General features: G+C 36.8%; 1 protein-coding gene across 5 annotated transcripts in view; it reads left to right on the top strand.

The window, feature by feature from the left end:
- TEX9 (testis expressed 9) overlaps nucleotides 1-12,083 on the top strand; it is a 48,900-nt gene that overhangs the window by 32,310 nt on the left and 4,507 nt on the right. For 4 of the 5 annotated variants that reach the window (XM_015638667.3, XM_033516995.1, XM_015638664.3 and 1 more), the window contains 6 exons: nucleotides 894-979; nucleotides 2,524-2,702; nucleotides 4,540-4,622; nucleotides 6,914-7,087; nucleotides 10,816-10,950; nucleotides 11,390-11,524. In XM_015638667.3, coding sequence (XP_015494153.1) covers nucleotides 894-979; nucleotides 2,524-2,702; nucleotides 4,540-4,622; nucleotides 6,914-7,087; nucleotides 10,816-10,950; nucleotides 11,390-11,524 — 792 coding nt within the window. The remainder of the gene's footprint in view (nucleotides 1-893; nucleotides 980-2,523; nucleotides 2,703-4,539; nucleotides 4,623-6,913; nucleotides 7,088-10,815; nucleotides 10,951-11,389; nucleotides 11,525-12,083) is intronic. The other variant, XM_033516994.1, reaches the window with a different exon arrangement.

Here is a 12,083-nt window from a genome sequence, read left to right as displayed (position 1 = left end):
TTAAAAAATATAATGAACTCATGGTTTTGAGGCTACACTGGGGTGCCAATCCAAAGGGGAGTGATGCCCCAGGCAGTGCTACAAGGACAGTGTTACCAGGGATTCTCAGTGCCACTGGTGGTCAGGTGGACTTACATAGTGTTTAATTTTTGCATTCTATTTTCTCTTCAGCATTGGGAGAAATGTTCAGTTTTAAACATCAAATGAAGACTTCTAAGTGAAAAATATTAGAACATAATTAATTTCTTGCTTTCTTCCCTCCCTCACTTGTATAGTACTAAAGGCAGTACCAGTGTCTTCCAGGTAATAAACAAATAGTCAGAGTAACTGAATTTAGAAAATATAATGGAAAAATGAGATTAGGAACAATCTCAATCTCTAAATACAAGTATATTGATACTCTTATGAGGTGAACTGAAGCTGCTAAAATACCATCTGCAGTTATTTATCAGAATACAGCAGAAAACCCTCTGATTTTTAAAGACTATTTGGGTGAAAGTAACAAATATTGTTAAATCTTCCTTCAGCAGGGACTTTATAAGATTAAAATAGTGCATAAATACCATATTTTTGAAGGCATGATGACAGTCCAATAATTAATACCTTGATAAAAGATCAGAGCCTTGCGTGTGCATAGATTTATTATGAGTATGTATGGAAAAACTCCCATGAGCCAACGACTACTGGGTGTATTACAATTAGGCTGTAGAGACATAAAAGTTGTAAGCTAAAGATGAGTGCAAATAAAACTGAGGGTCATTTTGAAGGTTTGAAAAGCATACTTTGAAAACTATCCTTGAGTACAGATACATGAAGGAAAAAAACCATGAAAAAAATAGAAAAAAGTATTTCAATAATAATAATACCCCACTAATTTCTGTAAAAACTTTTAGGTAGAAAACAAGAAGAAATTTCCTTCTGTGCCCACAGCTCAGAACAGACCATATTCTGCAAGTAAGGGAAAAAGAACAAGTTCAAGGTATATCAAACATCTCATTTGGTTTGTCATGAAATCTTTTAGTTGCAGTTTTTGTCTATCAAGTTATTTTATAGATGTTATTTATAGATACATCTATAAAATATATATTTTAAATATATATTTTAAAATATAATACATATTATATTTATATAATATACAAATAAATGTATAAAACTTCTGGTCCTCCTCAATCAGCTCCACCATGTGGTTATCTCTCTTCACTTGCACCAGAAATTATCAGTGAACATATGTGATTAAGCAATGAAACTGTTGCTTTCTGCTTTATCACTTCTCAAGGCTGACAGCTGAATTCTGTAAACTCCTTCAGTGAAAAGAGGCCCAATGAGCAAAAACACCTGAGGCAACCTGGGCCAGCACACTTGGGTGCTGCAGCCTGATTTGTGACCAGACTGGTGCTGGGAAACGTGAGGCCTTGCAGGACCTCCTCTCTTGTAGTGAATCTTGGGCTCACAGGACAAGAGGCTCAGTAATACAGCACAACTTCCAGGAGCTCCCAGCTGAGAAGCTTCAGCTCTCTAGAGAGCAAATTCAAGGTTGTAAAACCAAGAAATGGTGATCTGGACAAAGAGTCAAAAAAAAGTGTAAGATCCAGGGCACTAATTAAACCTGCCATGAATTATGAGCTAATACCAAAATAGGATGAAAATTGTCTGCAAGGTGGCAGGACATGGTGCTGACAGAGGCCAAGGCTGTCTTACAGGCGTCAGAAATCCCTGGAGACCCTCCAGACCTGTCTTGGGCAGCTCAGGGGAGGTTGTCATGCTGGCACCCTGTCATGAGGTTTGAAGTGGAATTGTGCAGATACAGAGCCTGTGTGGCAACCCAAAAGTTGTGGGAGAAAGTTAGGAGCTAGGAGTTCAGAGGCTGGAATGAGGATATGTTGGAATAAGAAGTTAGGAGCTTCAGATCCTGAGAGAACTAAGATGACCTTTTTGTTGGTGAAAGCTGAGGAGATACCCTGTGTAGGTGGTATGTTATCCTGCATTTTGGTTTTATGAAAATATTGAAACGCAACTTCTAGGATCAGTGAAGTTTCCTAGGCTGGGCATAACGATGCAGAAATGGTTGTAAGGTAGGAGTACAGCCAGGGGCAACAGAGTTTTACAAGATAATGTGGTGGGGAGTGGAAAGAGCAAAAATTATAACAGAGGATAGAGGGTCACCCCAGGACAGTAGCCAAAGCCAATGGAACATTCCTCTCTTTCTTTACTGTACTCTGATGTAATTATGGATTTGTTGGATGAGAAGACCATGCCAGAATCTTCTCAGCTGAAAATGGTAGTGGTTTCTCTGCCTTCTACATTATGGATTTAAAATCCTGTAATTATTTATGTGGAATATGGTAAAGGTGTATTACAGAAAGCAAATGAGAAATTGCCATCGATGCATCTTTCATATGAATGCAGGTAATGAAATTGCATTAGGTAAATAACTGTACACTCTTAAAAACAGAAAATACAAAAAGTATTTTACAAAAATATGATGTATTATAAATTTAAAATCTAGCGTTTTCATTTTTTTAGTTCAAAATTAAGGAACATGGAAGTACAAAGTACTGATGGTGTTGCAGTACTGGAAGATTGCATAGGCTTTTCTTTAACAAAAACAATAAGCAAAGTTGAAGAAAAACTAAAGAAAGGAGTCTTACCAGACTGTCAAGATGATGATATTATTCCAAGGTTTGGAAATGAAATGGGAGCAGGTAAGTTTCCTTCCATGGTCAGTACCTATATTTTCGCTTTGTGTCTGTTAGAAGTGGGTTTTTCTGGGGAGAGAAAAAAGGAGTTTCTGTAAAAATTCAGAGAAAATGCTAAAGCCTTTAACTTAAAGGAAAAAGGAAAGGAGGTTTTTCCTCTTAACAAAATCCTGCAGAAAGATCAGGACTATGATTATGTGGAAAAGTGAATTTTTATGTTCTTTTCCACCTTTGTAGGGAGGTATTTGGGTGGTTTCATATGTTGAATAAGTGCATAACATTTGATTCATTTCACTGGGGAACTGGAAGTACAGGATGCTAAGCTTGTGTTTCCAAAAAGATGAGCTCCAGTCTTTGCACAAACTCTGCCTTTAGAGGTAAGAGCCTTTCCTCAGACCACTGCTGTGGATCTCAGCGAGTGGCTCAAACGAGGTAATGTTTCAGCTACAGTGCTTGAATTAGAATCCTCCAGATATTTTCCCACTCCAAATGGTGTGTTTATGTCTGTCCTAGAAACAGAACAGGGAAGGGATTGCAGCATTTGCCAGCGAGGCTAAAGGCATGACACACATCTGTCTTTTTGGCTCTGGTGTGATGAAAGTGAGTTTGTGTAGTTCTTTACAATGCTGAAGTGAGCATGAAGTCAGAGATTCGCTGCAGGAGCTGGAAGTGCCTGAGCCCTCTCCTTTAATCTAACAGCTTGATGTCAACAAGGCTGCCAACACAGAAATAGCTTGGTTTCTAACCTCATGTAATTCTGTGCACATCTTCTGTTTTCAAGTCCCTCATAACAGATCCTCAGATAACTTTTTTATAGTTTTCTTCCTGAACCAAAAAGAAATTCCTTTGGCTTGCATTGGAAACTTATACCAAATTAATTCCAGGCAGCTCAAAAGAGTTATTATTGGTGCTTTGTCATCAGGGACCAAGGGCATGTATTGTAGTATTGAGGATTGGTTCTGTAATGAGGAAATAAAAATCCTCTGGGTTGAGTTTTACATTTTGAATTTGGTACTGGCTGTTTTGAACACTCTGAATGCCTCCTTAATGTGGTAAATAAGCTATTGCAGAGCATTCCAGTAGTGTCAGACTTAAGGACAGGGTGCTCACAAGGAAGCAGACACAAGTATTAAGCAGGCCTTGTTACAGAGAGGGCTCAGTGGGACTCTCCATAATGGATTCCTTGGGCCTGTGTCCGGCTATTTAGGCCAATATGATAAGGTTGCACAGCATTTTCCTTTCCTTGAGCTTCTTGCAGCATTCTTCCTGGAACTGGGTTCACTGTCTTTATTTCATGATCACAGATTACTGCAGTGCAGCCATTTTTCTGCCAGCAGAGTAGCTTAGATATTATTTTAGTCTGGTTTTGGGGGTTATAATTCAACTCTGCAGTAACCAGCAGTGATAGAAGCACATAGACATAGAGAAGGCTGAACATGAAGTTCTGTTTCTATCTAATAGACCCTTACATGTGGGAATAAAATACCTGAAGGTACTGTTGCACTTCACATTAATCTTCATCTTATCTCAAGAATTCAAGAAATCTGTTCTTTCTTGTAGAGTATCATAGTCTCTTAGATGTCCTTTTCTTGTTTACCTGTCCCTAATTAGTTGGTTACTTTATAACCCAGGACCATCCTATGAAAGCTTTGCCTAAGAACAAGAAACCTGCAAACACTTTTTTAGAAATCTGAGATTTTACCTATTTCTCCTCAATAATTATAAGCAATGCAATGTGGTTTTAAGTACAAGATGAAAGTGAGTTCTTGCATGAGTTTTGATTCTTTTCTGCATTGAATAATGAATACTTTTGTATATTAAATGTAACTTTATATGTTCACAGAAGCTCAAATCAGATTTCTTAAGGCAAAGTTACGTGTGACACAGGAAGACCTGGCAAATGTATTGTTTGAATGCAGGAAAAAGGTAAGAGATTAATTTTTTAATCTAGAAATGGGATAGGTTCCTCTTTAGCAAATAATCCTAAAACAGAATTCTCTCAACTTTTCAAGTATTAAGAGTTAAAGTTCTGGTTTTTTTAAATATCATATGAATTTAGAGTCAGGGGTGGTAATTTCTTTATAAGTGTGATCTTGGGCTAAAAGCTTGTAAAAATGCACTTAATGGGAAATAATTTGGGGCAGGAAAGAACCACTGGGAACAAAGATGTGCCCCAGCTGTAGGGCCACTGTGGTGCTGCAAAGTCTCAAACCATCACTGCTGGGAAGGACAGTGGAGCCTGAGAAAAAGGAGGAAGAAACAATAGTGGTGAAATGCAGCTTGTGGAGTACAGAGAGGATAAGGGTGGTGCCCAGAGCCGGCTGCTGGGATGAGATGGATGTTTAGGGTGGAATGAAAAATAGGACAGCTTGAAAAGTAGAAAATTATGAGAAATATGGTCAGGTGCCTTCAGTGTCATCAGTGGATCAGTGTGGAAAGAGCTTCCATTTTAAGTGGAATATTATAATCAAAACAAATTAGGCTTTCTCTGTTCTCAAGAGTATAATTGTTGCAGAGGACAATATTTGGAATTACATACTTGGGCAGATCAGATAACTTAAGGCATTGTGAAGCTACACTGATATTTCACTGTTGGGATGTACAAGTGAGTTTTGTGATCTGCACTGTCTGGCAGTATATTTTAAAGTGATGCTCAAACAGCTCTTGAACTGTAAAAACTTAAGTAGTTCATATCTGTCTGCCAGAGAAATCACTTCTTATTCATGCATTTGTAATCAAGCAAGGTTTTTGAACTAACTTTCCATTTACATAACTGGATTATTTTTAGTTGTGGTCTCTTTAACTTCAGAATGCTTTTTTCCACCTATTCCCCAGGCCCAAATGTGATGATGACATTAAGAACATATGGCAAAACACCTTTATATTTTCTTACAAGCTTTTAATTTAGCTTTAAGGAACAGGATGATAGTAAATTAGTTTTTTGAGATACGTACATGAAGTGATTAGGTTTTGATATTTTATATCTGTACTTTATCTTATCAACACAGGTGCTTCTGCATTTCAATACTACTATGCTGTGATCAGAAGAAAGATGGTACATTAGATTTTAAAGACATTTTCATTTTCAAATCAAATAATTTTGTCAGTAGCTATTGAACTTCATCATTCCATGCCAAATTCACTACAGAATTCAGTTACTGTAGCAGATGACAGAAGACAACCTTGTACTTATTCTTGTCCTGCTCCCTTAGCACTTTGTATGTAAATGTATCATTTTGGGTTCTAGTTTCTCTGGTGTGAAAATAACTTTATTACATTCAGAAGGTCACAAAAATTTCATTTTGGCAAAGCCTTGAGATAGATTCTGGGTTTGGTTCCAATTCACAGTTCAATTGTTATAAGGAAGCAGTAAATCTGTTTAAATTTAAAGAGGTGGGAGTTTCTGAGGTGCATGAAGTCATGAGAAGCTTAGGATAAAGCACACAGATTTCCCAGGTGGGAAGCTTGTATTCCAAGGGACTGAGAGAACAGCTGAGATACTTTTTTTCACAGAAGTTCCATTTCTGTATGTACCTTGGTTTCTTTTTCTTAAAGAAAAGCAGGGCATAATGTGTCTCTGAAATAATCTACATTAGTATTCACTTACAATGTTTGAAAAGAAATGAAAGAAAAATGCCTTGAATTATAATGCTTAATGTGGGATGTAATTGCCAGTAGGTCATGAATTTAAGATGGGACTCACTTCATGTTAAGACAATCTTAAAATTGAATACATGATGTATCCTGGATCATTAGCTTGCTTTTAAGTCAAAACCAGATAATCTCCTAAAACATAATGGAGCAGTTTATCAGTAATTATATTCTCTTATTTTTCCCATGATTTTTCCTAATATATGCATTTAGCTATTCTCACAAAAATGTCACAAAATATCTATGTGCCACTGTTATTCATATAATTCTATAACATTTTGATTATTTTCAAAACCTTTGAGCTCTCAGAAATGTTTTCTATACTGTTACTAGACAGTTTCAGGTAAAAGACTGCAGAAAATTAAATGAGAAAAGTGTTACTGTTTTTTACAGTATTATCTTGGTAGAAAGGTGTTTTGTTTTCTTAGTCTTACTTGTTGCTATCTCTCAATCTACAGCACATATATTCTTAGTGCCTTTTATTTACAAGACATTATTACTGCATTACCCTCCTGCTTCCTTGCACTAATTTAGTTGGAGTTTTTTTGTTAATTGCTGCTGTACAGGATGATGAAAATCAGAATTTAGAAACTCGACTTAAAGATACTGAAGAAGAAAACACAAGACTGCAACGAACAATCAGCCTGCAGCAGTCTCAGACTGAGAAGTACAAAATGTTGTCACAAGAAGCAAACAAAAAAACTGAAGAGTTACAACAAGAGGTCACTGCACTAGAAAAGGTATTGCAGATATTTATCTCATTTATCTCAGAAAAGGGAAAAAACCCACATCAAATTACCCTCTGTTCCCTGATGGATTGATAGAGCCATGTCCAAAGATCTGATCAGTGTTTCAATGTCTGTTAATTTATAAATTGTATTTTTAAATGGCCTTATATTTTTTTTAAAGGAAGAAACAATATATTCTGCTAACTGCTTTTCTTCTTCTACATCATATATTATAGTTTAAAATTAAATTCCTATGCACAAGACACACAAGAGAGAAAACTACCTTTTCAGAAACTGCTGTCAGATTTAAAAAAGAATCCTGAAAAGTACAAGGAAATTCCATTTTTCAGGTTTTAATTACAATTTTAAAAAAATCAATTCTGTAAATTCTATTGTAAGCTGTAGAACATAGTGAACATGTTTTTTAGAAGCACCTACAGCTTCTAACAGTATCTTCTGCAGGTGAGTGATGTCTTTATTGCAGATGGACTGTTGGAGCAGCAGGCAGTGCAGTGTGGCTGAGCCCAAGCGAGCGCGGCTGTGGCTGCTGCCCCGTGCCTGGCGCAGCACATGGCTCCGCACACAGCTTGCTTTGTTTGGAACTTAAGGGCAGCAGGAGTTTTTCTTTAATTACTCAGAGCTAGAGAGGTTGACTTCAAAACCACGTAACAGTGTTGGGTAGTACATGTAATACAACCAAGAGAATGTTTCAGTTAAAAACGTGGAGAAAACAGAACACAGCTCAGCCCATCAAATCTCATACTTTCATTAAATCGTAGTATGGATTTGTGTGGGCATCTTGATGTTTCGTAGTTCTGGCATTTTAAAACTAACGTGGTTTTTGTGGTTTTTTGTGCAGATGCTTGGAGGTTTTAAAGTCCTTTATACTGATGGTGCATCTGTAAGGAAAAATATTCAGTACTAGTGTGTTACTCATCAGCTCACAGTTAATAGGACCTAGAGATTTACAGTAATTTAGTTCCTTCTCTTAAAACAAGGCAGGACAAAATATATTCATACCATCCTGGACATAACTTTGTTTAACCTGTACTTACAGCCTTCTGGAATGGCAATTTCTGCTACTTCCTTGCACACAGTCACAGTTAGAAAGTATTCAGGAAATAGGATGAAAAGTTGATTCACCTCCACCGTACAGGTACCATATCCAGAATATGGTCACTTCCTTCACTGATCTTTGCTTTGGATTTACCATCCTCAATTGCTTCAATTGTTCCTCATAGGTTGTGTTTTCTAAAATTTGTCAGGGTTGCCAATCAGTCATGGTCATGATAAATAGTAGCAATCCTTTAAAATACTAAGCAAAAAACTCCAAGTATATGTAATTCTCTGCTAATTCAGAAGTTATTTTACATATTTTTTCTGCTACAATAAATTATCTAACTGCAAAAACCATGCATTTTGCAGTAACTGCTCCAATCTCCTGTGAGTTTAGAAGTCTAAACACTGCTGTATTTTTAAGATACAAAGTATTAGTCAATCCTATTTAATTAATGTAGTGTAGATCAGTTCTAGACGTGTTTAAAAGCAATTTCCTGTGCACACAGGCTTGAAATATGTAGTAGTTTTTCTACTGTGCTACTGAACTCTCATTACTCTTTTGGTCTAGAGAAAGTTTTCTGTATAGCTGAGAGAGCACAAATGTAATTTTGGGGCTTTTATTGCTCTTCCTGTTGTTGCAATGCAGATGATGGTAGACCTAAGGTTTGATAGATGCTTCCCCAAACTCCTTAGATTATCAAATTTTTGTAAACTCATTAATCCCCCAGGGTAATTTTTATATGTGCCTAGGGAAAGATTCTTACCTGCCTTTCACAATTTACCTGAAATATGGTAACTACTTTGTTATTTTTACCTTTTATTCTTTTGGCATTCAGTCTCTGTGAATATTACTGCTGCAGTACCCACCTAAGGCAGTAACTAAATTCTTTCCAGCAATCCAACTGTTTTGTCCAGTTGATCTAATAAATGCTATCACCTCTCTCATCTCTTTTTCACCACTGGTGTACAAGAACATTCCTTCCTTTGTATTCTCTCACTTGTTCAGCTGAGCTCCAATGTTAGATACTGGTCTGGGAAACACCGAAGTTGTACTCTTAGTCTTTTAAAGCTTTTGTGCAGGGGTTTATCATGTGCCTTGAAGAAGGGCTTGATGTTAAGTACACCTTCTCTCAAAACTGTTCTTTGGAGAGATGTTGCAGAGCTTCCTCAAGAAAGCAGTGCTGCCTACACTGCTGCTGGGAGGACAGAAGGCCTGGTGAGGGTTACTCATAGGCCATCACAGCCCCACTGACACTCAAGTGCCTCACTCGTGGCAGAACAGTGGGGAAAATCCAGAAATTGAAATGGGATGCAATTTTAAAACACAGTGGTTTATCCTGCGCCCTCTTTGAGAAACATTATATGAGAAAACTAATCCAGCTTTGACTTCATGTGTTGAAGGAATGGCAGAAACCTTGCCTAGTTACAAAATAAAACATTTATTTCAGGCATTTTTAAGATTAAAAATTTTGATTTGAATATCTTTAACAATATACCCTCACTGGATGACTTGTAAAAAAGTCCTTGATAAGATATTATGTGTGACAGTAAATGTCAAAAATCCCTAAAAGAATTCTTAGAATTCTTTCATTAAATGATCTGATTAGCTGGTAAGTAATTTGCATTGCATGTAGACTTTTTTTTTTTTTGGTCATTAAGTGCTTGAAAGACTATATTCCAAAGCTTTTCATACTAATGCAGAATAAAATACATAGCACAAAAGATTTAGTAGACTTTATTCACAGCTCCATCATCTTGATGTAGGACAAAGAGGTCAATTAGTATGTATTTCCTGGATAAATGATGTGGAAGTCTTGAATAAGCACCACAGAACAGGTGTAGAATTGAGAAAATAGAACAATTACTCAGAAATGAGGCAGTCTGAGGGCTGCCTCATTATCAGTAAGCCCCCTCTCTACCTTGATTTGGTTAAAAGAATCTTTCTGTGCCTGTTACTAAAAATATGATACTTTAAAGAAAAAGTCTATTTCTTTTTCATAAAACACAAGATGTGTTCTTTCTGTCAGAATTGTTTATTTCTTTTATTTTGTATGTTTTCTCTATGCCCTGATCTTTAGTCTCATTATTCTGCTCCTCAACTTGGTCTCTTTCTCTCACTTACTGCACTATGAAATACTGTCACTGTCTCACTATTGATTAGTGCCATAACACTCAATGAACTATTTTCTGCGAGATTAAATAGTTACTACCCTCAGCCTTCTTCAGTAGGCTGCTTTAACTTCTTGGTGGTAATTTCATATAGTAATCTCTGAGGCAAAGAGGTGAAAGCAGCAGGTGGGAAGCAACAGCTGGGAACATGAGACACCATTCCAAAATCTGCCTCAGAGTGGACAAAGTGATATTTTTTTCTCTTTTTCTGACTGATCATGCAACGTTTTTCAGTCAGTCCTGTGGTTTTACATGATCAGCTTCACAATTACTCCAAGGGAATTGTAAAAAAAATAAAGATGAGAAAGATCCTTTTTCAAGATTTCCAAGGAGAAGGGGATGTTTTAACAGCAGAATGTCTTTGAGACAGATTCTATCTGCAGGCCAAAGAAGTTCATAGACTCTTCAGATTTCAAAGGTGATCCTTTTTGTAAATGTGTTGTTGATACAATATTTGTTAGAACACCATTATTCATAATGTTTTTATTGGGTTTGTCCTTTGCTTCAAATAGGAGTTGGAGAATCTAAAGCGAGCCCAAAAGCAGGCTGCAACCACTCAGAGTGCAACAGAGGTTCGTTTAAACAGGGCCTTGGAAGAAGTGGAAAAGTATAAAGTGGAGCTGAATAAACTGAAGCAAAGCAACAAGGTACTATGGCTTAGGAAAACAATTTCCAGTCTGTAATCACTCAGTAATGCTAGAATAAGACAAAAGGCTTGATGGGCTTTGGAAGCTTTGTATCAGGCAGCCTCAAAATTAACTTGGAGCAAGTCACTAAAGGCCTCAGTAAGTTACCTTAGAGGATACTACTGCAGCCTCTGCAGAAAGAAAAAATGTACAGAATGAAGTTAAAACCTTTCTGATTTTCCTCATTTGTGTGAAAATGAGACATGTTTAGAAAGAGGGAGAAGTACATATACACACTTAATACATACAAAGGCAAACCACAGCTCTTAATTGATTTTTGATTAATCCCATTTCTTTTCAGTGTGTGGCTACTGTTTAATTTTCTTATGTAATGCCACGTTTCATTTGTTAAAGCACCATTTTCATAATTAATGCATTTCTCTTTTTCTTCCCTTGGTAGGATGTAGCAAACCAAGAACTCAAAATGATCGAAGAATTAAAAACAGAAAACAAGAAACTACAGAAACAAAAAGGAGAGCTAATTACAGGTTTTAAAAAGCAGTTAAAGTTAATTGATATTTTGAAGAGACAAAAGGTAAGAAGCAAACTATGGATATATTTCAGTTAACAACCTCCAGCTAAATGTATCTGCTGTCCAGTAAAGTAATCCTGAAAACTGTGAGTTTACATGGAAGGAAATTAAACTGAGAGGACTGTATACTAAGAGATATTGCCCAAATCAAATGATTTTCCACTTACTAGTTCCATCACACCTTTCACTTAAAATACTTGGGATGTGTGCAGTCATTTCCATCAGTTTTCCTTCTGAGGCTGCCTGAGACATGTAGAGCTATGGCCTGGGCAGGACCTTAACACCACAGAGTGGGTCACTTCCAGTTGCTTACTCTGCTGAATCTTGCGGCATTCATTTTGAGATGAAGTCAATGCACTTCTTGCACTCTCAAACCAAAGCTGTAAGACAGCTAAAATAAGCAATGTATGGTGGCTTGAGCAGAACCCCCTTTAAGAAGGGCCAGCCTTAGAGATAAGGAAGTAGAACATTTTATTTACCCTTTGGGTACTCAGTGATCACCAGACATTTAGTAAACACTTTTGAAGCTGTTGAGCCCCTAGAGGAAGAATAGTTCTGTATG

Source organism: Parus major, chromosome 10 (assembly GCF_001522545.3).
Source record: "Parus major isolate Abel chromosome 10, Parus_major1.1, whole genome shotgun sequence".
Taxonomy (NCBI): Eukaryota; Metazoa; Chordata; class Aves; order Passeriformes; family Paridae; genus Parus; species Parus major.
The sequence above is the reverse complement of the archived record's forward strand: the minus strand, read 5'-3'. Positions and strand labels throughout refer to the sequence as shown.